We start from the raw sequence: 26,011 nt of genomic DNA on the forward strand, positions 1-26,011 counted from the left end.
GTCGGAAATTTCTGAGGGATTTCCGAGGAAAGATGAATTTCCGAGGAGTTATTTCCGAGGACTTTTTTCGTCGGTATGTCGTCGGAATAACGTTATTCCGACGACATACCGACGATTTTTTCCCTCAGTATGCCGCTGTTTTCTTGTAGTGATACCCTAAGATAGAAAACAATTATCTCTATTATTGCATTGTCCGGCCTCTTTTTTGGGATTTACGTTCACGTTTATATAACAGCTAGTTTGATCAAATATGGAAAACCTTCTGATAGTACTAATCATTTAATAATGTTATGCGTTTATTGGTTCACTTGCAATTTGACGGTAGAGAATAACGATTAGTTTGTGGTACACAACTACCGTTTTATATACGTGTATCAAATCTACAACTATAAAATGGTAAACATATCAAATTTAATAGAATAGAATTTTCTGAGATAAAATAAATGGAATATAAAAATAGAATATAAAATGTGTTCAATTAATTTATCGTCAAATTGCAGTAAAAAAGATTTTTATTTTTATTTTGTTTCTTTTTGAAAAATTATCGAAATGATTATTCCATTTCATTTAAATTAAATTGTAACTAAAATATGTAAAATTAATAAAATTATTTATTTTCACTATAAATTTCATAAAAACGAGGAAAAAGATTGCTGGCTACATGAATGAAGTATTGACCATCACATGGCTAACCATGCAAGCTAAACTAATATATACCTAGCCACCCGAAGTATATGTTATGCATGACAACATCCCGAGTTTAATTTCATTCATCCAAAAACTGATGCGGATGTTAGAGAACGTTTAAATATCTTGTTTCAACAATTAAAATATGATCGATCCGACTATAATTTAATTATAATTAGATTTTGACCTACATTTTTAAAACGTAAGAATACTTTTAACAAAATCTAATTTACAAAATCAATATTTTTAATATTTTTTTATAAGTACTGTTTTACCATTTTTATTTTAGTGTATTTAAAAACTATATAATTGTATTATTTTTATTTATATTAATCTGTTCTTATGAACTTTTAAAAAGTAATGTTTAACATTTTTATTTTTGTGTTTTAACATTTTTATTTTAGTGTATTTTAAAACTATACACTTGTATTATTTTTATATTTATTAATCTGTTTTGTTTTTTAATAATATTAATCTTTTTGTTATGAACTTTTAATAAAAAAAATTGTAATTTGTTTGATTAATTGTGTGATATATACTTCTTTGATAATTTTTTAATCATGAAACTTATTTTCTGTCAATTTATTAACTTTAACATTTTATTTTCTTAAAATTTATGCGATGTCAACTTAAACCAAACATGATCTTGCGTATATAATTGTAAATTATATACTTTTAAGAATAAATATAATCAAAGAATAGGAATCTAATGTGAAAGTTTTACTAAGTTTAAATGAACGGAAATTTTGTTTATGAAAAATATGTAAAATAATTCAAGAAGTTAATAATTTCATATTAAACAAATAAAATATTTGAGTCAATAAATTGACATCAAAGAAGTTTTATAATAATTGTTTTTATCAAATAAGTATATATCACATAGTTAATCAAACGAATTACAGAAATTTTATTAAAAGTTCATACCAAAACAGATTAAAAGAATTAAAAAACTAAATTAAATAATATCTTATATAATGTTTATATTTAATAAAAATAAAAATAATATAATTATATTGATTTCAAATACACTAAATAAAAACGTTAAAACACTACTTATCAAAATTTATAGAACATATTGATTTTGTAAATTAGATTTTGTTAAAAAATATTTTTACGCTTTTATAACACTTAGGTAAATTATCGTCAGGTACGTAACATTTCAATTGATGAAATGAGAGATTTAAACGGTCTCCGACATACACATCATTTTTTGGATGAATGAAATTAAACTGGTGATGTTAACTACGTAGCATCATAAAGTTGAGAGATGTTGTCATGCATAATATATACTTCATCTAGCTAAGTATACATTTGTTTAGTTTGCATGGTTAGCCATGTGATGACAACTAATTCATGTAGTCAGCAATCATTTTTCCTAAAGACAATCCAACAACAGCCAAAGAAATTTTATTGTGGATGAAATTATATTATTGTGTATCTTTGTGACTGAATTATAGAAAAGGCAAAATCATCTCTTCTATTTTTCAGAATTAGGGTTAAATCCGCTCTACGGACAGGTACAAAAGTGAAAAGGTATAGAAAATAAATTAAATTGTAAAATATATTTAAAATATTTAATAAACTCTCAACTGAAGATAATATTAAAATTGACTATTTTGTTTCTTTTATTGAAAATAATAAGATTGATTAAAAAATAAAATATTATCATAAAATAATAAGTTTATTTATATTTTCAACGTGTAATACATTATGATAATCAGTAAGTAAAATAAAATTACTTAAAGAGAATCATAATATAAATTATTTTCCCATCTTATTCTTTGTTTTTGTATCCATTGAGACATTTAATTTCTCTTATACATTTTCTTTTAAAACTATTGGTTTAGCTACTACAAAAAGGAAATAATCGATTCACTGTAAAAAAACAATAAAGAAAACATTTCTAGAAAGTATTATATCTCATATTAATCAATACAATTTAAAATTTTGAATACTTATTTTATAACTTTTACAAATGAACTGCACCAACAAAACTGATTATAATTTTCAAAATATATATTTTATTCAGTTTTCAGACTAGAATTAGTGATGGTTTTATATATTCTATTACCTTTTGCATTTATTTTTCTATTGGTTTTATTATACAATCTATTATTTATATAAAATATTTAAGATATTTTATTATTATGAAAAAATATTTCTTATTAAATATTTTAGATTTAGTTAAACATATATATTGTTTAAAAATATATTATGTACTATAATTTTGGATCAATTAACATTCAGTTATCGAATCATTTGGTTAAATATAAAATTTAAAGTAAAAGGTATAAAAATTAAAATATATTAATATATCAAGTTAAAAAAAATACATTAAATTGAAAAATAAATTGACTTTACGTTATAAAATGACAAATAACCTTTAAAGTCTGATGATAAAAAAACCATTAAAAATATACATATAACTGATTTAAAATGAAATTGATTATTCATTTAAGAATATATATATATAAATTTAAAATTAAATATTAAAATAATTTAATATACATATAAATGATGAATACCTAAAAGAAGAACATAACTCTTTATATCTAAACTAGGGGGAGGTCCGCGCTATGTGCGGATTGTTATTTTGTTTTTCTGTCATTTAAAAAAAAATTGTTTGTGGTGGTTTTGTATGCATTATTAATTGCTGAAAAAAATTTTGCTGCGAATTTGAACGTTGTTGGTGTACTAGGTTCAGAGCCGTGTCTATTCACTTAAAAAGAAAAAATGGTTTAAGGCATATAATGTAGAAAAAAGGTTGAAGGCATATAAAACTTAGGGGCACATACAAAATGCAGAGTTAAACCATACCTATTCTACAGATTATAATCTTTGTTTCTTTGTATTAATTAGTTCACATACTTATTTCTATTTATTTTCTTACCATATTAAATCTTATTTTTCAATAATATTTTCTTAGTTATTTTCTTTTATCTCATTTTTATATTTATTATACAAATTAAATTTTAATTTAAAGTAGCATATGTTTTTAATCATAGTTTTATATAAACTCATGAGGGTTTTGTAATATTTAAACATGTAATATGCATATTTCTATGTGTTTTATAATATTTATCAATTAATTTATAGTTTTTTTAATGTAATTTATTTATTAAGAAATTTACATACATTTTTTTAAGAAGAAATGTATATACATGAAACTATATTTTTGGCTTATGGTAGAAGAGACTTTAAGCAAGGTCAAGGTCTGGGTATGTTGGTTTTGGGGTGTGAGGTGGTGGTGTGTGGCGAGTTTGTATCAATTTGTGGTTGAGAGATGTCGTTTCTGGTATGCATTTGGATGTTAAAGTATTAGTATGGTGGAGCTTTTTTGTTGTATATATATAATTGTGTTTTTTGAATTGTTGTTTTAGATATTTGTATGAGAAGAAAGTGGGATGCGTAAATCTTACAATGATCGACTATTGGAGAAGCCGGTAACGTTGGTCAAGACAAACCATCCTAGCTGCTGCGTGACCTGTTTGTTGACCTGCAGATGAGCAAAAACTTTTAGCATACATGTGTGTCACAGTTGGACCATCTGTCAATCTGTGTGTTTATATTTGGTTAGGCGGACTTATGATACGGGAAGCTTGTCTTCTTGAATAAAATTGCTTGGCTGGATCCTCAGCTGGCGAGCTTAGTTTGCTGCATATTTTAAGCGGGTGATTCATTTAAGAATATGTGAGAATGTGGATTCTAGCAGCTTATACGCTTCCAATGAGATGTACAGTGGTGGTCTACTTCTCTTCCTGTAACCATTGTCTTGCTCCATAGAAGCTGTGTTGTATTGCGTTGATTTTAGTTACATTAGATACAACCAATCCTGAAGAAACGCTTTGGTGAACAGTAGTATGACTAATGGGTGTTCTGTATTTTTTTTTTAATAACGGTAACTCGGTAAGTGTGGATAACCTTTTTGATTCTTTAAACATCGAGTGACCATGCAGGCAGTGTAATTAAGCTTGCTTAAACAGCTTTTAAAAAATGTACACAAGCGAACCTCATGAAACAGAGTATTTTTGCGCCGCAAGTTGTTATACAGCATATATATTTTGATCACAGAAAGTCTGATGTGTTGTGTCTAGATACGACGCAGTTGACTATGGGATCAAGTGTATTTTTCTCTCACCGTTTTGTTTCGAATTATCAATAATATGATGAGAAGGAATCGGTATACATTTTAATATGTAAGACGTCACCAAGGAATTGCAATTGATTTGTCTTTCTTGCCAGTTGTTTGGTTGACAATATCAATAAAAGGAAAAGAACATAGGTTTCTTGTTGTTACCAGAAAAAAAAAAACATAGGTTTCTTGTAGTGGAGGTATGTTTAAAAAGAGAGCATACATGCACTTTAAAACGGGTCCAAAACAGCTAAGGTTAGTTCATCACCGCTCTATGCCCAAATGATAGACAAAAGGTCAAAGAAGGAAGTGGAAACCTCAAATGAGAGTTCAATGACACGTTTGATATAAGCACCAACATGAACTTTTCTTATGCCGTTTATAAACTGAAGCCGCTCGGTGTCGTTGGAGAACTTGACGGGAAGTGCAGTTGCCAGTTAGACCACCACAACCGCCAAGTGATGTCTTCCCTCCTCCGCCACCAAATGATTTCTTCCTGCCGCCATTAATGACTGAGGATGCGGCTATGGAAATTTTCATAAGATCTTCAACGGTAGCGTTGCTCTCCTGCGTATTAATCCCTCCTATGGAAGAAGCCGATTGGAGAAACCATAGGCGGTCACGGAGGAGTGAGATATGTTCTCTGTGGAAGCATATTCGAGTTAGCTGGCCGGCGATTTTCCTTACGGCGAGAAATCATGAACCAATTGAGACAAAGAAAAAGACGACGACAGTCTCGGCGGATGAGGATTTGTCTTCTTCTCAAGTGAAACCCTGATTTCATCATGGCTGAGTTATCATGAACCAATTGAGCCAATGAAAAAGACGATGACAGGCTGTGTAAACCAAAACGAAGATGAAATATTAATAAGGGATTTAACAACGAAGAATCTGTAATTGGGAGGGTTTCGGTGATGAAGATGAAGATCAGAAGTCGCGACAGAGCATATATCGGCAATGAACCCTAAAGTTCTATTCCTAGCGAAAAGAGATGATTATGGTCGACTCTATCGGACTGATGGGCTGCTCTCTTCATCGAAACATGAGGCCCAAAATCCATAGCAAAGCCCGCATCAATTGTATATCATCCTCTGTATATTAATCGAGGATCATTTAAAAAATTTTAACCTTAAATTTGTACTAATTAAAAAGATACTCTGCTTAGGTGTCACTTAATTACGATGACAGCTTAGCTTGCGTGGCAGTTTAAGAATTAATTGAAAAAAATGTTGGTCCAAATCCAATTATTAGGGAACACTATATTAACCCAAAATATAAGAAGTGTGTATTCTTTCCTTAAATAAAAATTACGGAATTGCCAAAAAAAAAATATATATATATAACCCTAAACTTACATCTTCCATTCCCATTCATTTTTCCTTCTTCTCCTTCTTCAACGTATATGTTCAGTACATACTTAAACTCATTTTATGACCGATTACATGTATGAATCACTATACTTTGGGATTTTTATTTATGCTTGATTACAAGTAGGATTTGCGATTTGTTTTCTCTTTACTCTTTACACAGGCATGAGGTCAAATATTCATGATTATCAAGGTTTGATTTCTGTTTGATTTTGCTGTCTCTTTGATTTTGATTTATGAATAGATAGATTCTTTACTATTTTCTATTCAAGATAATACAAATAGAAACTACACGAAGAAAAAGAATGCAGACTCGTGTTTCTCAATGTAATAACAAATCAGAAAGATCATAAATCTTATATTAAGTTGTTCAATCTTCTAACTTCAACAATATTGATTATGGTTTCACAAAGTCAAATCAAGGATACATAGAATTTTTTTTTTATTTGTTACACAGTTCGGTTAATTCCCGAACCTTAAAAACCCAAGCCTGATCTGAAGTATAGAATAACCCGAACGGGTTCTGTACAGAACCCGTTCGGGTTATTCTATACCTCTCCATCAGCAAACCCGAAGCACCCACCTAAACCCGAACGGGTATCCGAACGCCCATGCCTATTTCTGAAGAACAAGAAGAGAAAAGTGTTCAAGAGTCACGACTCGAGAGGCAAGAGCATTCTTCTTATAAACCCAAAGCCTAAAGATTGTTCAGACATAGTTTTTTAACTTGGCTGTTTATAACGCAGTGCTTTTGATTGAGCAAAAAAAAGATCTATCTTGTTTTATATGTTTTAATGCTAGACTGCCACAAACCTTGACGTAGGCTGGAGATCAAGACAACATTTTTTTTATGTTGAAGCCTAAGTAAGGGTTATTGATTGTTGTATTTTAATGGATTTGAAAATCCGATTTGAAAATCCGAACTAAATCTAGTGTTATTGGTTCTATGATTTTCAAATCTATATTAAAATCATGTGTTATTGGTTTAATGATTCATAAATTCTGTATCAAATCCAGTGTTATTCAATCGTACGGATTTACTAATATATTTGATTTTATAATGGATTTGAATGAATTTGTTTGGATTTTTTAGTTAAAAATACAAAGACTCAAATCCGAGAGAAAACCTCCGGATTTGCATATTTTACTTGGATTTATAAATACTATATAGATTTCTAAATCAATCAAAATATATAAACCAATAACATCTCCTAAAGTTTGGAACAATTTAAGATAAAAGATTAATATGCTGCTACAGTGCTACTTTACATCTAAATCTTAATATTAATTTTAATTATTAAGATGCTGGGACTTCACCTCTAAAGCTTAGATATTCTTTTGCCGGTGAAAGTTTCTGATTCTATCAGGAAGGCCATTGCAATCATACAGGCCTCCAGTAATGGCCATTGCAGCCCAGAATTAGAGGATTTGGCCACTATGTTTCTGATCCTTCCATTCTCAATAACTGCTCATGAACACAGAACACTCATTGTCATCATCAAAATCTCCTTCCTCGTTCTCTTCCTTGATAACATCGCAGACTACACTCGGGAGATTGGCTAAAAAGGAGCAATCTCAGTCTCTCAGATTCTTTCACAAGCATAGGGCTTTCTTTTATCCTTCTTCTGTTACTGCGTAAATTAGAAACTGAATTGTCTGAACATAATCATCATCATGAGTCAGCATTTTCAGCGAGCTGGAGAGTGAGAAATAATGTGTATTGTCGCCATTTTCTATGACTATCCCAGACATCCTAGTTATGTAATAATATGCTTGCAAACCCAATCTATTTTTTCCTGAAGGCTCTTAATGTGCCTTCCATCATTAATATCGTGATTGTTGGATCCAGAGAAACAATTGAATCATCAAAAAGTCACTCATATTTTACCGCAGGAGCTGTTGTTTTGGTGATGGTGACGGTGGTGAAGATGATTCGATGGTGGTGATAGAGTTACTTTCATGGCCACGATCAGGCTATTAAAATTGTAAACGTATTAATAAGGCAACTAAAAAATATTATTTTACAGATCTTTCAGAACTAAATCTAGATATTTTGGATGACAAAAAAAAAATCTAGATATTTTGATAATGTTAAGATATATGTCTATATTTTTCGATTCCTCTTGGCCACCCGGAACGCCTTAAGTGGTAAGAAAAGACGGATCCTGCGGGTCTCGTAGTGATTAGTTCTTGGGAGTAGAAATTCTTTGGGACCACATTTCGGTTATAAAAAAAAAAAAGATATATGTCTATAAAGATATTTTCTAAAAATAATTCTTAGAATTACTTTTTGATGATACTTACAATATCATAAAATAAAGAAATAAAAACTAATCTCGTCCTTTATCCATAAAATATATGTCTGTATATATATAATAGATAGCTCTTAAACATTCTAAAAAATCAAAAACCCGTAAATCGATTTTTCAAGTCTCCATGATGAACGATGAGCAAAAACCAGACAAAAAGCAAAGACTGATCCGTAAGGGGAAAAAAGTGCAAGAGCCAGTAAACACAGAGTTAGTCGTGAATATCTTTGAAGGATTCACAAAAGATGAAAGAGACCTTACGCAACCTCACATGGGTTCTGAGTACTTCAGAGTTATGGCATGGATAGAGGAAGAAGAAGAACAAGGAACAAGTGGGGTGAGGTCTTTCCGTGGCTTCCATCAATTCAATGAAAGATTAGTGTTTCCTTTAGATTTTTCTTCATACAAATATATTTACATTGAATTGATCAAAGTACATTCTATAAGAGATCCTGCAACATCGAAAGGTACTGTTGTGATGGGTCGGGCGAAGATTCGGTTGCCTCCTTGGACCAGCCGTGGCAAGTTCACCTCTAAGTTCAACCTCGTCGGTTTGAACAGCGATCGATGTGTAGAGATTAAGGGATACCTAAATTTGTCTATGCATCTTCATAGATATCTTGAGCGATAATTATTAGGGTTTTTCTATAATTTTTTTTAGTTTAAATCTTTTCTTTTATATTACTTATGTTTTTGGGCTTAATTATTAAGATTTTTATATAAGTTGTGCTTGATTGACTGCCGACTGATAATTGTGCTATCTTCTATAAAAAAAATGTTTCTAGACTTATTACACTGAATATCAATGCGGAACATGAGTACACTACAAGAAAAATTGCTTTTGTTAGCGGCCAGAAAACGCTATCTAACGATACGATAGCGGTTTATGAAGCACTGTATCATCGTCCGTCATAATAGGTCAAACACATTAGATAGCAGTATTTTGTACTGCTATCGTATTGTGATATATTATAGCGTTTTTTATATGCAATTAAATATACTTTAATAGCGTTTCTTTTCTTGTTCTTATTTGCATTAAAATTATTTATTGAAATTAATTATTTAAAAATGAAAAAACATAATTAAAATTTAAAGTGGATTATATATTTAAAATGTTTTTATTATTTAAACTGATTTATAATCAAACTGTTTTACAAAAAATATATGGTATACAAATTAAAAAAAAAAGAATCTAGGTAGAAAAAAAGGTCTTAAACCAAAACTAAACCAAAAACTTAAACTAAGCTTAAACATAACCCTATTTACTAACTAAACCTAATAAACCTAACTAAACCAATCTTCTAAACACCACCGTCTTCAACAGCTTCGCGCCTCCGCCTCCTCGTGCCTCCGCCATCTTGTTCTGAACCGCATCTGTCTCCGCCTCCACCTCTGGTTCGTAACACCTATGACACATCTCCGCTATGTCAAAATTCTCCTCTGGCACGCATCCCTTTCATCAGTATTCAAGATCTGTGAGCAAAAGCAATAGATTTTACTAGAAAATAAAAGATAAAAAGATATGAAAACGAAAGAAGAAACAAACCAAGGAGGAGGAGGCGAGGTCATGGTAATGGTGGCTTCCTGACTTGAGCAGAGGTGGTGAGATTGAACCCGTGACGACAGACGGCGAGTTTGAGAGATCCTGAGATGAGGATTGAATAGGCGATGAGAGAGGAGGACTGCAGAGGTGATGGGAGAATATGAATGAGGGAGGAGGATTTCTGATGAGTTATCAGTGAGCAAGAAGATTGAAGAGATTGGTGAGAGAGATGAGAAGACGAGAGATCGTGAGAAGAGATGAAAGAGATAATGCCAAATATAGCATTTTTGGGGTATTGATTTTAAGATTTTGAGATTAATTTTTGAAAAAAATATTAATTTTCTGGGTTTATAACTAAGATTTGAAGTTAAATTTACGATTTGATGCTGAAATATTAGAGTTTCAAGTTTGTATGTAGAATTTAGGGTTTAAAAACTTGTTTAGATTTTAGGGATTCAAAAAGCCAAATATAGCATTTTTTATTATGTTTTGCTATTAAACGTAAGTGTTACATATAAAACCATACGATTTCATAGCGTTTTCATATATATCACTCTATCATAGCGTTTCCAAATATATAAACGCTATCTAAAACTAACGGGTATGTCAACCATAGCACAATCGGAAAAAACGCTATGCTTTCGTGCTATTAAAACACAAATTTCTTGTAGTGGTAATTATATTATTTGTTTTCTCAAGAGCATAAGATTCTGCCAAATTATAAGTTCTCTTGTTTATGTAGGACTCCAACAACCGGATATGAAATTACAAGAGAAATACAACAGATTAGCAACGATTTTAAGGAAATGCGGTTATGGAAACTAGGAAAACGTTTTACAAAACCGAAGTGTCCTGGAGTCAGATTTAAAAATGAAAAAGTTTGGATTCGAATACATCCTAGATTTTGTTTCGCCCGTAAAAATAAAATATAAAAACGAGGTAAAGAAATGATATTTTGGCTAACAAAATTTTGGCTAACAAAATGAGGCACCGGCACCGGTGGCGAGGTAAAGAAATGATGACAACTAGGTTGTGACAAGGTGTAGGTATAAAAAGTCTAATAACTTAAGACAAACCGACGTCTAAGAAAGTCTCTGAAACTTTTCGTTGATGATCTCGCGAGAATAATGTTACGCACCTGAGGATTCACTTGTTTGAAGATGGTCTTCCCAGGGATGGATGCCTTATTGTGATTGATGTTTTAAGTGATAGGTTGTGACTTGAGCTGCGACTTTTCGAAGGGTAGAAGGAGCTGCCACTGAAACCTGCTTGATCCAAGATAAGAGTTCTGTCCATGTGCAATGCATATGCTGAGAAGCTCCAAGCCTAGACATGATACAGCGCCAAACTTTGTTACTGTATTCGCAATTGAGGAGCAGGTGGTCTTGTGTTTCGCCATTCCTAGAACAGAAGCTACACTAGGTTGAAACATTGAAACTCCATGCAACCAAACGAGTTCTTGTCGGCAATCTATCCAGATGAGAAACCCACATGTGAAAAGCTCATCGTGGTGTTGCTCCTTTAAACCATATTTCATGAAACCAGTCCACGGGATCAGAGTGCGACCTCATTTCCTCCCAAATTAGTTGGGAAGAGAAACCATTTGAGCATTTTCCATTTACCACACAAGCAGAGTCAATGACAAGAATGGATTTTGTAAGGTGGTGAGATTCACATGAAGAGTCAATTCAGCTTCAGCCATAAATTTTGATTCGTTCCATCCCTAGCCAGCCTTCCAAGGAACAAGTATCTGAAACCGAGGCAGTGATTTGGAGTCTGAGGTCTCTCATACCATTCGGGGCAATGCCATCAATCAGAGGACGTTGAGGCGTCCAGTCATTGCGCCAAAAAATTAGTATGTAAACATTACCCAATATTCTTTTTACAAACAGTCTTGCAAGTGGTGTAAGATTCAAGATAGCTTTCTATGTCCAAGAGTAGCAAGTTGAAGCAGCAATCGTCCATAAGTTACAGTGTAGGATGGAATGGGACTTATGCCACGCTACCCATAGAGATCCACCATCTGAAATTATAAGCCAAACAAACCGGAGACTGTTTATTTCTCCTGTAAATACATTTAGTTGGATTGTGCTGAGTAACGTTCCTTTGAAACCGGTGAGAGATCGAGATGAAGGCTTCACATCTCGGAGATTAGCTTTCATTTTGTCTAGATTTTCTTTGAAGATTAAGTCGACCGAGCTTCCCATGGCGATGAGAACCATGGTGACTTCATAGTTGGTAACGGCAAGTTCCACCATCTGGGGTCGTTATGTGGTGTATCAACGTTGGTGGTATCCTCCTCGGAGAAAGTGACATGAAGGGCATCCTCCGGATTGGTAGGCAATTGCTTTGTCGTTGTTGCTCGTATCTGGAATTCCTTCACTGATCTCACGAATTTTTTGCAGGGAGATGATCCCCCTAATAATAATGTTTATTCGGTGAGAGTGTTCAGATTGCTCATTCATGCTTCCTTTGCATTGATTGATAACCGGAAATAATAAAAGCTATATGTTAAGGAAATAAACGATCGTAAAGAGCGAATACAAGAACGATAAGAAATCGTATTCGCAAATGAACATGGAGTCGAGATATAATCTCTTTCCTTAACTCTAAATATTCGCTCCGTTAGTGAGTCAGTACTGTACGAATATCGAGTCCCAGGATACAATCATGGCAGACGATCACGCTTCACCCGTGAATCGCCCTATCGAACTATAAATCTACGAAATACTCTCGAACTATAGACTTACGCTAAGGGATTTTCGCTGTTGGATTTCGATACGGAAAAAGTTAAGAAATGAAGGAAGAGGAGAGACGATATTTAAAGAGACGGAGAACACCCACTTCCCGCAACAGCTGCTGCACGTGGGCAAGAGTCTCGCGGAGATCGAGGGAAGTTGAGTTCCGAAACTTCTTCCTCAAGACTCTCTCTTATCTCGTTTAAAACTTTCGAGAGGATAAAATGCATGACATTTTTATTTTCTAGACAAACTACTTGTCGTTTTAAATAAAATTGTATACTGTTTTTTCCCGAAGTAAATGGCAAAACGTTGAGCTTAACTTGCCCCAAAAAAAATATTCTTATCGGGCCGGAGGCCCGAAGCCCAAGCCCAAGCCCAAGTCCACACCCACGCCGAGCCGAGCCGAGCCGAGCCGGCCGGACGGTGGTGTGCGCGTGGGAAGCTCTCTCTTCCTCTGAGCTGTTTAACCAACACCAAGTGCTTGGCAATATATAAACATCTCTATGACTCTTCTCCTGGCTGATGTGGGACAATTCCCATAACCATTATTCATTTAATTGACATATCTTTGGGCTTAAACCATCAGAAGCCCAATGTCATTGCATTCACATTATTTAATAAAGGTCAATGTCTTTTATTGATCCAACAATCCCCCACATGAATAGAAATGACCATTTTAAACATATGCAGACTAAATGCAGACTTGATAGACTCTAAAAACTATGCCTATTCTAATCCTGACTAGACTAGACAGACTTATCGAGAGTGTTTCCGAAAATTCACTGTGTTTGAGTTGGTGGCATTTTTAAGCCTTGAACCACTCATAGTTAATATCTGTCAGGTTTACTTTACCAGAAGGTGAACATGATGTCTTGAACCAACAGGTGTTTTATGTAGACCGAGACAACATGCATAACGCAGCTTCATTTTCTCGTAGAACTTAGTTCTCTATTGTGTTCATTGTGGCCTTGAACTATTCCTGGTTTTCATGAGTGAACTTAGAGAATATAGCCTTGCATTCATTCTCTTAGAAACGGCCCCATTTCACACTCATTAGATGATTGACCATGAAAAGTATTGAGTAATACTCCGCTTAGAAGCTATGAAATCATTAAAAGCTTATGTTTATCCTTCTCACAATTGTTAGCACTTTTATCATTGTAGGAGCTGGGAAGAGACTATTTTGTCTCAAGTGCTTTGGTTAGATTTTGTTTGATTTTGTTTTCCCTTTGAACCTACGTCTTGGGATCTCCAGTCATGATAGGTAGGGTTGCAATCAAGCATCCTCATACGTTATAGGCTTTAAACCCATTCCTTTTGATGATTTAGCAACAACATCTCGTGACAAACCTTTAGTAAATGGATCCGCTAGGTTGTCAGCCGATTTGATGTAGCCTATTGTGATTACACCAGTTGAGATAAGTTGTCTAATGGTTTTATGTCATCTTCTGATGTGACGAGATTTACCATTGTAGAGATTATTCTGAGCCCGAGCTATAGCTGATTGACTATCACAATGTATGCGTATAGCTGGCACTGGTTTCTCCCACATAGGAATATCTTCCAAAAAATTTCTAAGCCATTCAGCTTCTTCTGCTGTTTTGTCTAATGCTATGAATTCAGATTCCATGGTTGATCTGGCTAACAGTGTTTGTTGGGTAGATTTCCATGATATTGCTGCTCCTCCTAGTGTAAAGACATATCCACTAGTGGATTTTGAGTTTTTAGAATCTGATATCCAGTTAGCATCACTGTATCCTTCTAAAACTGCTGGTTCTTTACCATAGTGAAGCCCAAAATCTTTGGTGTAGCGCAAGTAATTGAGTACCCTCGTTATAGCTTTCCAGTGTGTATGACCTGGATTACTTGTATATCGACTAAGTACGTTTACTGCATGCGCTAGATCTGGTCTAGTACAATTGGTCAAGTACATGAGACTTCCGATCACACGTGCATACTCGTTTTGTGAAACCGCTTCACCTGAATTATTTGTCAAGTGCATTTGGGGATCTAACGGAGTTTTTGTCGTACTATTAGAGTAATTTTTAAACCTCTCTAATATTGTTTGAGCATAATGAGATTGAGTTAAGATAATTCCGTTTGAATTTCTTGTGACTTTAACCCCGAGAATTACATCTGCTAATCCCAAGTTTTTCATCTCAAATGTCCCTTTGAGCATGTTTTTTGTTTGATTGATAATGTCTTTATTGCTTCCAATAATGAGCATATCATCTACATATAGACATAGCAAAACATATGTGTTTTTGGTTGTTTTGTAGTATATGCATTTGTCACATTCATTTATTTTGAAACCATTTGATATCATTGTATTGTCAAATTTTTTGTGCCATTGTTTAGGAGCTTGTTTAAGCCCATAAAGTGACTTTACAAGTCGACATACTTTGTCTTCCTGTCCGGGAATGACAAAACCTTCAGGTTGTTTCATGTAAATTTCCTCTTCTAAATCACCATTTAGAAAATCAGTTTTTACATCTATTTGATGGATTTCTAAGTCTCTTAAGGCTCCGATTGCTATCATCAGTCTTATTGATGTTATTCTCGTCATTGGAGAATATGCATCAAAATATTCAAGGCCTTCCTTTTGTCGGAATCCTTGAACTACAAGCCTAGACTTGTATTTTCCACCAGGTTTTCGTGTCATTATCCATTTATTCCCTAATGTTTTGCAGCCAGGTGGTAAATCTGTTATGTAATAAGTATAATTTTGCATGATCGAATCAAATTCACTCCTGACAGCTTCGTTCCAAAATGGAGCTTCTGGTGAAGCCATGGCTTCTGCCAAAGTTTTTGGAACATTTTCTATTAAAAAATCCATTAGGAAATCTTCTCCAAAAGATTTTTCCTTTCGAGCTCTTTTTGCTCCTTCGAGGTTCACCTTTTTCTTGATTTTTTGAAATATCATTTATAGAAATCTCGACGTTTGTCTCAGTTTCTGAGTTTTTGTCATTGTTTCTTTTTTTTCGAGTTCGTTTTGAACCTTGTTTTTCCTTATATGGAAAAATATTTTCAAAGAAAGAAGCATTTCTTGATTCCATGACTTTTTTTTCATGAATGTCTGATATTTCATATTTATGTACCAGAAATCGATAAGCATTACTGTTATGTGCATATCCGATGAAGATGCAATCCACTGTTTTAGGTCCAATAGTGACCTTTTTTGGTGGTGGTACCGCAACTTTTGCCAAGCACCCCCACACTTTGAGGTATTTATACGAAGGTAAGTTACCTTTCCATAATTCATATGAAGTTTTTCCAGCTACTTTCTGTGGAATTTTGTTGAGGATATAATTAGTGGTAAGCAACGCTTCCCCCCACATGTTCTGGGGTAGCCCAGATTCCTGCAACATTGCATTCATCATCTCTTTTAGAGTTTGATTTTTGCGTTCAACAACTCCATTAGATTCTGTTGAGTAAGGAGCTGTAGTTTGTTGGATTATTCCATGTTCTTTACAGAATGCATTGAATGGACCATCATACTCGCCTCCTATGTCGCTTCTAATTAATTTAATAGTTGTTTTAAGCTGATTTTCGACCTCGAGTTTAAATTCTTTAAATTATTCTAAGGTTTCGTCTTTGCTATGTAATAAAAATACATAGAAATATTTTGTGCAGTCATCTATGAAGGTCACAAAGTACTTTTTTCCACCTCTAGTTTGTATGTATTTTAAATCACATAAATCGGTGTGAATTAAATCAAGAGGTTTATTAGTTCTTTCAACACGAGGTGATGGTGTTTTCGTGAGCTTAGCCTGTACGCATACTTCACATTTTTGTTTACTTGTTTTGCATTTAGGAATTAGATTTAAATTCATTAATCTTTGTATAGATTTGTAGTTTACATGGCCTAATCTTTCATGTCATATATTAAAAGACTCAACCAAATAAGCAACTGGCTCTTTCTTATTCATTGAAACTTTTGGAGCTACAACTTTCGGAGGGACTGTCATTACATTCAACTTGACAAGTCCACCCTTAACATACCCTCTTCCCAAATACATCCCATTCTTCTTAATCACGAGCTTGTCCGCCTCAAAACTTGTGGCGAATCCATTCTTGCTGAGCAAGGTTCCCGAGACCAGGTTCTTCCTCATGTCAGGCACATGCTTCACATTCGTCAGAGTGACCTCACGTCCAGATGTCATCTTCAAAATCACATTGCCGCGTCCTTCAATCTTGGAGACTGCAGTGTTTCCCATCCTGAGCTTCTCCTGAGTCTCGCTTTTCTGATAGGTGCTGAACATCGCCCTATCGGTGCAAATGTGGGTGGTTGCACTAGTGTCATACCACCATTCCTTGGGGTTGTTGCTTTCAACCATGTTGGCTTCAGTCACCACAGCAACAAAATCCTCCTCAGTGAGATTTTCCTGAGCCTTCTCATCCTTCATCTTTTGTCGACACTCAACAGTCTTGTGCCCCACTTTGTGGCAGTAGTGACATTTCCCCTTGAACTTCTCCACATTCGCATTGATCTCAATACCTTTGTTCTTGAAGTTTTTTCCAGAAGCCTTCAATGTTGCAGCAGTTTTGGAAGGCTTGGCAGGAGAATTAGCGTGTGCCTTTCCTTTGCCTTTGTGCTCAGCCATGTTGACACTGTGCTCCTTAGCAGTGACCTTGTCAGCAGTTCGGTTTCTGGATTCCATCTGAAGCCTCATGATGAGCTCCTCGAGCCCCTTCTTCTTCTTCTTGTGCTTCAAGTAGTTCTTGAAATCCGCATAGCTTGGAGGAAGCTTTTCAATGAAGCTGAGAGTTGTGAATGTCTCGCAGATGGACATTCCTTCAGCAACGATTTCATGGCAAATAAGCTGAAGCGCTTCCACCTGATCCATGATGGGTTTTGAATCCACCATTTTGAAGTCGTGGAATTTTGAGACCACATACTTCTGGCAGCCAGCGTCCTCACCTCTGTACTTCTTGTCTAGTGATCTCCATAGCTCTTTCGCCGTGGAGATCTCATAGTAGACCCGGTACAATGGGTCAATGAGACGACCCAAAATGTAACCTTTGCAGATGAAGTCGGAATGCACCCATATGTCAACAGTTGCGAGACTGTGATCATCATCAATCCCGTAAGGCATAAGGGGCTTGTCCTCCTGGATGAACTTGTCCAGCTTCATCGTTGTCAGGAAGAACATCATCTTCTTCTTCCACGTTTTGAAGCCTTTGCCATCAAACTTGTCATGCATCAGTCCTTGAGTGAACACACTAGGGACAGCCGGAGGAGTTTGAACTGCCACCGGACCACTTGCAGTTGCTGAAACTGAACCCGTCTTATAAAGACCAGCACCGAATAAGCTACGGCGAGTGGTTTCATCAGCAGCATTTCCAGCAAGGAGGATAGTGCTTGCTGTTGCTGCAGCGGTTGACGCTGTGATGTTTCCAACGTTTGTCACGGTTGCATCAGTTGCTGCAACGTTGAGTGGAGTCTGATTGACATTTGTGGTGTCAATGGGGGTGTTGTTATCGTTCGTCATTGTTTTTTCCCGTAGAGAAAACCATGAAGGCGAATCAGTACTCCATTCAACAAATAACATATTATTTTAAAGAAAAATAATAGTTTAAAATCGATGGTCATTTTTGGTGTTTGAACCAAATCATATCGATATTAGTCTGGAAAAACCGTTTCCCAAACTCGCTTAGAAAAACATTTGCAAAAACCGTTTTGTATAGACTTAGAATGTTTCATAATCTCGCTTAAGGAAGCAGTTATGGAAACGATTCATATACTTTGTTTTAAGAATCGTATATCAAAAAACTTTTCGCTATAATGCTAGAAAGCAATCCGCAAATCGTTATGAAATACATAGGAAACATTTCGCGGAAGAGCTATAAAGCAATTCGCAATCACGTTTAGAAAAGAACAAAGAAACGTCTCGCGAAAAGCAAAGAGCAAATCGCAAACATCGTTTTGAACGAAACCAGAAAAGGTTTATATGAATCATATATCAATAAACGGAACGTTTCGCGGAAATGCTACAGAGCAAATCGCAAACATCGTTCTAAAAACTGTTAACAAATCTTTGTTGAACCGTTTTTCAATCCGATTAAACGCTTTAAATAGAAAGCGTATTTAGAGTTAAGATTGTAGAAGCCGGATAACCAGACTGAATAAACGAAATAATAAAAGCGATATGTTAAGGAAATAAACGATCGTAAAGAGCGAATACAAGAACGATAAGAAATCGTATTCGCAAATGAACATGGAGTCGAGATATAATCTCTTTCCTTAACTCTAAATATTTGTACCGTTAGTGAGACGGTACTGTATGAATATCGAGTCCCAGGATACAACCATGGCAGACGATCACGCTTCACCCGTGAATCGCCCTATCGAACTATAAATCTACGAAACACTCTCGAACTATAGACTTACGCTAAGGGATTTTCGCTGTTGGATTTTGATACAGAAAAAGTTAAGAAATGAAGGAAGAGGAGAGACGATATTTAAAGAGACGGAGAACACCCACTTCCCGTAACAGCTGCTGCACGTGGGCGAGAATCTCGCGGAGATCGAGGGAAGTTGAGTTCCGAAACTTCTTCCTCAAGACTCTTTCTTATCTCGTTTAAAACTTTCGAGAGGATAAAATGCATGACTTTTTTATTTTCTAGACAAACTACTTGTCGTTTTAAATAAAATTGTATGCTGTTTTTTTCCGAAATAAATGGCAAAACGTTGAGCTTAACTTGATCCAAAAAGAATATTCTTATCGGGCTGGAGGCCCTCCACCCAAGCCCAAGCCCAAGCCGAGCCGGACGGCGACGGCAGCGCGCGCGTGGGAAGCTCTCTCTTCCTCAGAGATGTTTAACCAACACCAAGTGCTTGGCAATATATAAACATCTCTATGACTCTTCTTTTGGCTGATGTGGGACAATTCTCATAACCATTATTCATTTAATTGACATATCTTTGGGCTTAAACCATCAGAAGCCCAATGTCATTGCATTCACATTATTTAATAAAGGCCAATGCCTTTTATTGATCCAACATCTCTCACATTTGTAGGTTTATAGATCGTTTGAGATTTTTCCTTGGATCAGTGGTCTCTACAACAGACTGATCGTTCGTGCCGAGTTTTCGGCAAAGATCAGATGTACTGAAATGAAACATATAATTGTTTTGATCATTTGTGCCTAGTTTTTGGTGAAGATCATGGGTGCTCTGTTGGCTAACTAATGTGTCCCGCTTGTTCATGCCAATTTTTTGGCGAACATTAGTGGCATCCAATCGACAAAACTTGGTGTTAGTAATCGTTGTTCGCAGATCAGCAGATGTTGTGCTGCTTTGTGCTAATTTTCTTTTGGGTTTGGCATGCAAATTGTGAATCTGTGAACCTTCTTCGGATGATGAGGATGGTTCAGATATGACCATATTGATGTGATGGGAAATCTTGTTTTTGTTTTGGTGGTTTGGGAGTTACTTTTCCTTTGGTAAACGCCACCATGAGTGTGTCCTACAGTTGCTTACATTCTTTGGTGTTGTGCCTGTTGGACCCAATTTCGGTCAATTAGGTAATTGGGCCTAAATGACTTGGGCCACGCGATCAGTAAAGAGGCCCGACTGCGACGCGCAGGAAGAGATCGACTCAAGGAGCCAGAGATCGCGGAGTAGTTGCGGAGATTGCGGAGTCAAACTACTATAAGAAGAAATCGATGGATACGAGAGGGGACACATTGAAAACTCAAGAGAGAGTTACACCCACACATCGATCTTGTTTTCACCTAGCTTGAGATCTTTTCTATTATCGATCTCGTTTGTAACATTGATCTCATTTCATTCATTGTATTCACCCTTATTCATCAATAAAATCCATCTTTGCCAACTGGAAACTGATTACATCGTTGTGTTCTAAAAATATCGTTGCTTACATCATTTTATCTTCCCTCGATTAAACTCTCGACCACTATCAAATACTTAATGTAGATTTTAGGATCTACAGTGCCTATTTGCCTTATTATAATCACAGAACTTGGTCTCGTCGTAGGACTGAGGTCTACCAGTCTGTCCCAGACATTCCACAATCTGTCCGGTGCTATAGTGGCTGATTCAATTGGCTTGTTCTCGGCAACGGAGTAAACAACTTTTTTTCTTATCCAGCTTGTCGTAGGAAGAATGTTGCCGAGGTTCTTGATAAGTGCCCGCCGATTTTGCCGCTAGCATCTTAATCATGTTATCTATAATCATAAAATCTTGTTTGTCTTCTTCCACTGTGCTGAATTTGTTTTTCGAATGTCATGGTCTTGTTGATGTAAAGATCGGCTTGAAAATGTAAATTTATCCAGTGTGTTGCGCAACTTTTCACTGATGTGTCGTCTGGAACTTGCACTTTGGAAACTAGTTTCTTGAATTTCTCATGTGTCGTCATGAACTTGCACTTTGAACACCCACTGAACTTGCACCGAAGTCAATCGTACACATTAGAGCTTTGCGGACTAAATCATGGTCTTCACGGATGGAGACTCAGGTTATCTCCACAATTTTTTTTGGCTGTTTTGGATGAATTTGAAAGGCTATCAGGTCTAAATATCAATCTGGAAAATTTGTCTATATATATGGCAGGAAGAATAGCTCTGTCCTTCTGTGATGAGTTTCAACGTATGGGCATCTCTATTGATACTCTCCCAGTCTGGTACCTGGGACTCCCTCTCACAAAAAATCAATGACGCGAGATGATTATGAAACTCTCATTGATAAGATTAGAACGTGGCTTCTGTCTTCGTCAAGAAAAGCTATTTCCTATACTGGTCGGCTTCAACTTATCTACTCAGTCATAGTTAGCAACAAAAAAAACTTTGGTGCTTAGTTTTCGGGCTCTCGAAACAATTGAGAGAATATTTAGTGGGTGTTCTGGTCTGGGTCTCCAAACTCTAACAAGCAAGTGAAAGTGGCATGGGAGGATGTTTGCAAGCCTAAGACAGAGGGAGGAGTTGGTATAAGACATATGGTTGACTCCCCTCGTGTTTTTTCCCCTCACATTAATGTGGAGGTTACTTACAAACTCAGTTTTTTTTTATTCAAGCAAGATACAAAGTATCATAAATCGTATGAATATGAAGTCTCACTAATAAATATTTCATATTTTATATATATTAATATCATTTAAATTAAATTATATACTATATAAAAATATAAAAATATATTAATTTCAAAATTTGCATTGAAAAGTAAATGAGATCTTAATATTTTAATTTTGAAATTAGTATTGAAAAATGTCATATTAAAAGTTTTGTGATTAACAGTTTAATTTTTTGTTGCAGCAAATATACAAATGTTAATAAAATTATATGAGTAGAAAGTATCAATAATAAATATTTATATTAAAATATATTGTATGTCTATGTCAATATCACTAAAGTTTAATTATATATCATATAAAGTAAATAAATTGATTATTTTGATTTATTTACCAAAAACATGATTGTAAATAAACAAAAGATATTGATTTTGATTTAGATACTTACTCTAATGTATATGCTTTTATGTATACAAATTATTTATTAAATAGGTGGTTTTTGATATGGTATTTGATCTTGAAAATCCCAGAAATATATTTCTTCAAATCGAAGAGATTTTTTAATATTGGAAGCACTATACATATATATATATATATATGTTATTTTATTCAGATTAAATAATTTAGTCTTGATTTTTATTTTTAAAAAGTTTTTAATGAATTATCATGACAAGATTTCAATCACCTCATTTTGAGTTTGTTCGAAGAATGAAAGATTTGATCATTCGTCTAATATTTGTTTCTCCCTAATACCCTATCTAACTATTATAATTGTAAGAATGAGAGATTTTAACTATTTATTATAAGTTTTATGGCTTATCATTTAATATATCAAACAATTTTTAGTTTATACAGTAAAAACTCTATAAATTAATAATGCTGGGACTTTGATATTTTCTAATTTATATAGTTATTAATTTACAAAATAAAATTATTTTTTAGATTTTGCTATGTAAGACATATTTCTTTTCTAAAATAAGAAAAATATTTGATTTTAGTGTATATAGATTAATTATTTTTGAAATTTGACATTTATATTAGTTTTATCATATTATTTGGTATACACAAAAATGGGTCTCATAGAACTCAAATGTGATTTTAGCTAAAATTTTACTAAATCTCATCAAAATATATTATGTGTTAAGAAATAATATATTGTTTTTTTGTACTTAAAATAAATGGTATATACATTTAAATTATTAATTTCTGATTCTAAAAAGTTATTGTTTTATTATTTTATCGATTTGTTTTATATTTTGAAACAGTCCAACTTGGGACCGGAGAAATTTATTAATTTATGGTGTTTATTAATTTATAGAGTTTCTACTATATATAGTTTACATATACTAGAATGGTAAGGTATTATAGATACTAGAATAATTTGTTTTGTTGTTCTAGAATTAGATGATTTTTTAGACCGAAATGGTGAATATATACTAAACATACATTTATATTCCGAGTCTTCATTTATATTCTATAAGAGCGTGATATAATTGATTTGAACACTAACTTAATGAATAGAGTTTGCCGGTGATTTTCTTCAAAATTTTGATTCTTAGATATGTATCTCAAGTGAAACTAATTTTTAAAGATGTTCATCTTATTAAATTGACATTTATGTAATTCACCGAATTCACAGAAAACATTAAAGAAAAAAGAGACAAAACTGGTATAAGTGAAATAGAAACGAGAACAAAAACACAGTTTTATAGATGTAAAAAATAAAATCACTTATAGAGATAATAAACAAATCGAGAGTAAAAAAACTAATCTTCTTTCATTATTTTATAATCGATGTTGTCTATCTGGTTTTGGTGATTTTGTGTTAGCCGCAAAACTTAATTTTCTTCTGTGCATATAAAATCTTAAAATTAATTAAAATGAGATTTAATACATTAATTCTTCAACAACGATGATACATTTAAAAGATTAATATTTGTATTTATTATTTGTAAATGTTTTAACTATTCAATAAACAAACATTTATATAAAAACTCATTCAGGGCATACAATGTGGTGGTTATCACGTAGTACAACAATTATTTGCCGAACACACGGCTATCATGTGAGTGGTCAAGGATTACGAGGTGGTCCAATTTTCAGTTTACTGTTAAAATAGTTTTTTTCCACTAAAAATTTCCTCTTGTTTACACAAAATTGAATTTCGCTACCTTATCTCTCCTATATATGATAAATGATAGTATCATCACCAATATCTCTCATCACAGAGGCTTACATAAGAAATGGCTTCTTCGCTTAACGTCATCGACGTGTCACGAATCACCCCTGCTGACTCGTCCGGGTCACTCACTCTCCCGCTCACTTTCTTCGATCTTCTCTGGTACAAACTTCACCCCGTCGAACGAGTCATCTTCTACCGATCCACCGATGCAACTCGTCCTTTCTTTGACTCATCCATAGTCCCCAATCTCAAGTCCTCTCTCTCCTCATCCCTCTCTCACTACCTCCCACTCGCCGGAAAACTCGTCTGGGACTCACTCGGCAAGAAACCAAGCCTCGTCTACTCCCCAAACGACGCCGTTTTAATCACCGTCGCCGAGTTCAACGCTGATTTCTCACTATTAACCGGACAGAAACCTTTCCCCGCCGCTGAGTTGTACCCGTTGGTGCCCGAGTTACAAAACTCCGACGACTCGGCTTCAGCCGTGTCGTTTCAAGTCACGCTGTTTCCAAACCAAGGGTTCTGCATCGGCATAAGCGCACACCATGCCGTTCTTGATGGGAAAACGACAACCATGTTTCTCAAATTCTGGGCCGACACATGCAAACGCCGACAAGACCAGACTGTAAACACTTCCTTACCGCAGGATCTAATCCCCCTTTACGATCGTACGGTTATAAAAGATCCAAAGGATATAGAAACAGAGGTGTTGAACAAGTGGAGCTCTTTACTCAAAGCTTTCTCCGGCGGCAAAGAACCAGACAACCCCAAGAGCTTAAAGATTCTTCCGTCGCCAGAGCTTAGTCCAGACGTCGTCCGGTTCACTTTCGATCTCTCTCGTGAAGATATCCAAACGCTTCGTGAGCGACTCAAGAGGGAGTCCTCTGCTTCCTCGTCACCTAAAGAGCTAAGATTGTCGACGTTTGTAGTTACGTATTCGTACGCGTTAACGTGTATAATCAGAGCTCGCGGCGGTGACCCGAGCAGACCGGTCGGGTACGGATTCGCCGTGGATTGTCGGAGCCTTCTTGATCCGCCGGTCCCGCCGAATTATTTTGGAAACTGCGTTTCCGCAATGTTTAAAATACCGTTAAAGGCGGAGAGTTTTATGGGTGAAGAAGGGTTTTTAATCGCTGCGAGATACGTTAGCGATTCGGTTGAGGAGTTGGATGAGTCGGTTGCGTTGAAGGTCCCGGAGGTTTTGGCAGCGATTCAGACTATTACACAAGAATTGCATGTTGTGTCTGTTGCCGGGTCGACCCGTTTTGGGGTGTACGGGTTAGATTTCGGGTGGGGTAGACCCGAGAGAGTTTTAGTTGTGTCGATCGATCAAGGGGAAGCGATTTCTATGGCAGAGGGTAGAGATGGGAACGGTGGAGTGGAGATTGGCTTCTCGCTCAAGAAACACGAAATGGAGGCTTTGATTGATTTGCTTCGTGACGGATTAAGACATTAAAGTGCTTTTCCTTTTACTTTGAAAAAATTGAATAATAAAATAATCCAATTGAGCTCGTCTTCACTACACAATGGTTAAACATCTTCAATGGTTAACCTCGATTTTCTTTAAAAATGATGCAAATTCAAAATGAATTTGAATTTTTGTTTTGATAGTTCCCAACATTTTTCTCTCCAGAAAAGAATATTGTAAGTGTATTATTTTATTAATACCATAAATATTAATTAAAAATCATTTAAAAAATTATTTAAATTATAACATTAAGTTTGTACTAATTTAAAATAGACCATGTTTAGGTGTCATTTAATTATGATGACAATTTACCTTACGTGACAGCTTAAAAATCAATTGAAAAAAATGTTGGTCTAAATCCAATTACTACGAAACATTATAGAGCAATTTTCTCAGATACTTATTTTTAAGTTTTTGTCACAAAATAGCACTCAAAAAAGAAAATGACCAAAATAGCCCCTTTTTATTTTGAAATTTTTAATATTTATTTTTTATTTTTTTAAACTTTGAAACCCTACCTCCAAAACTTCACCCCTTAACTCTAAAGTCTAAG

General features: G+C 34.7%; 1 protein-coding gene across 1 annotated transcript; it reads left to right on the forward strand.

Moving 5' to 3' along the window:
• The first annotated feature begins 23,927 nt into the window (after nucleotides 1-23,927).
• LOC106396694 (phenolic glucoside malonyltransferase 1-like) lies at nucleotides 23,928-25,501 on the forward strand. The gene has a single exon (XM_022703467.2). The coding sequence runs from the start codon at nucleotides 24,052-24,054 to the stop codon at nucleotides 25,444-25,446; it is 1,395 nt and encodes a 464-aa protein (XP_022559188.1). The 5' UTR covers nucleotides 23,928-24,051; the 3' UTR covers nucleotides 25,447-25,501.
• Nucleotides 25,502-26,011: the final 510 nt, after the last annotated feature.

This window comes from Brassica napus, chromosome C4 (genome assembly GCF_020379485.1).
Source record: "Brassica napus cultivar Da-Ae chromosome C4, Da-Ae, whole genome shotgun sequence".
NCBI classification, from domain to species: domain Eukaryota; kingdom Viridiplantae; phylum Streptophyta; class Magnoliopsida; order Brassicales; family Brassicaceae; genus Brassica; species Brassica napus.

Bases quoted from the DNA above. Each gene is read 5' to 3' on its own strand.
- LOC106396694 (XM_022703467.2), top strand. From the start codon at position 24,052: ATGGCTTCTTCGCTTAACGTCATCGACGTGTCACGAATCACCCCTGCT.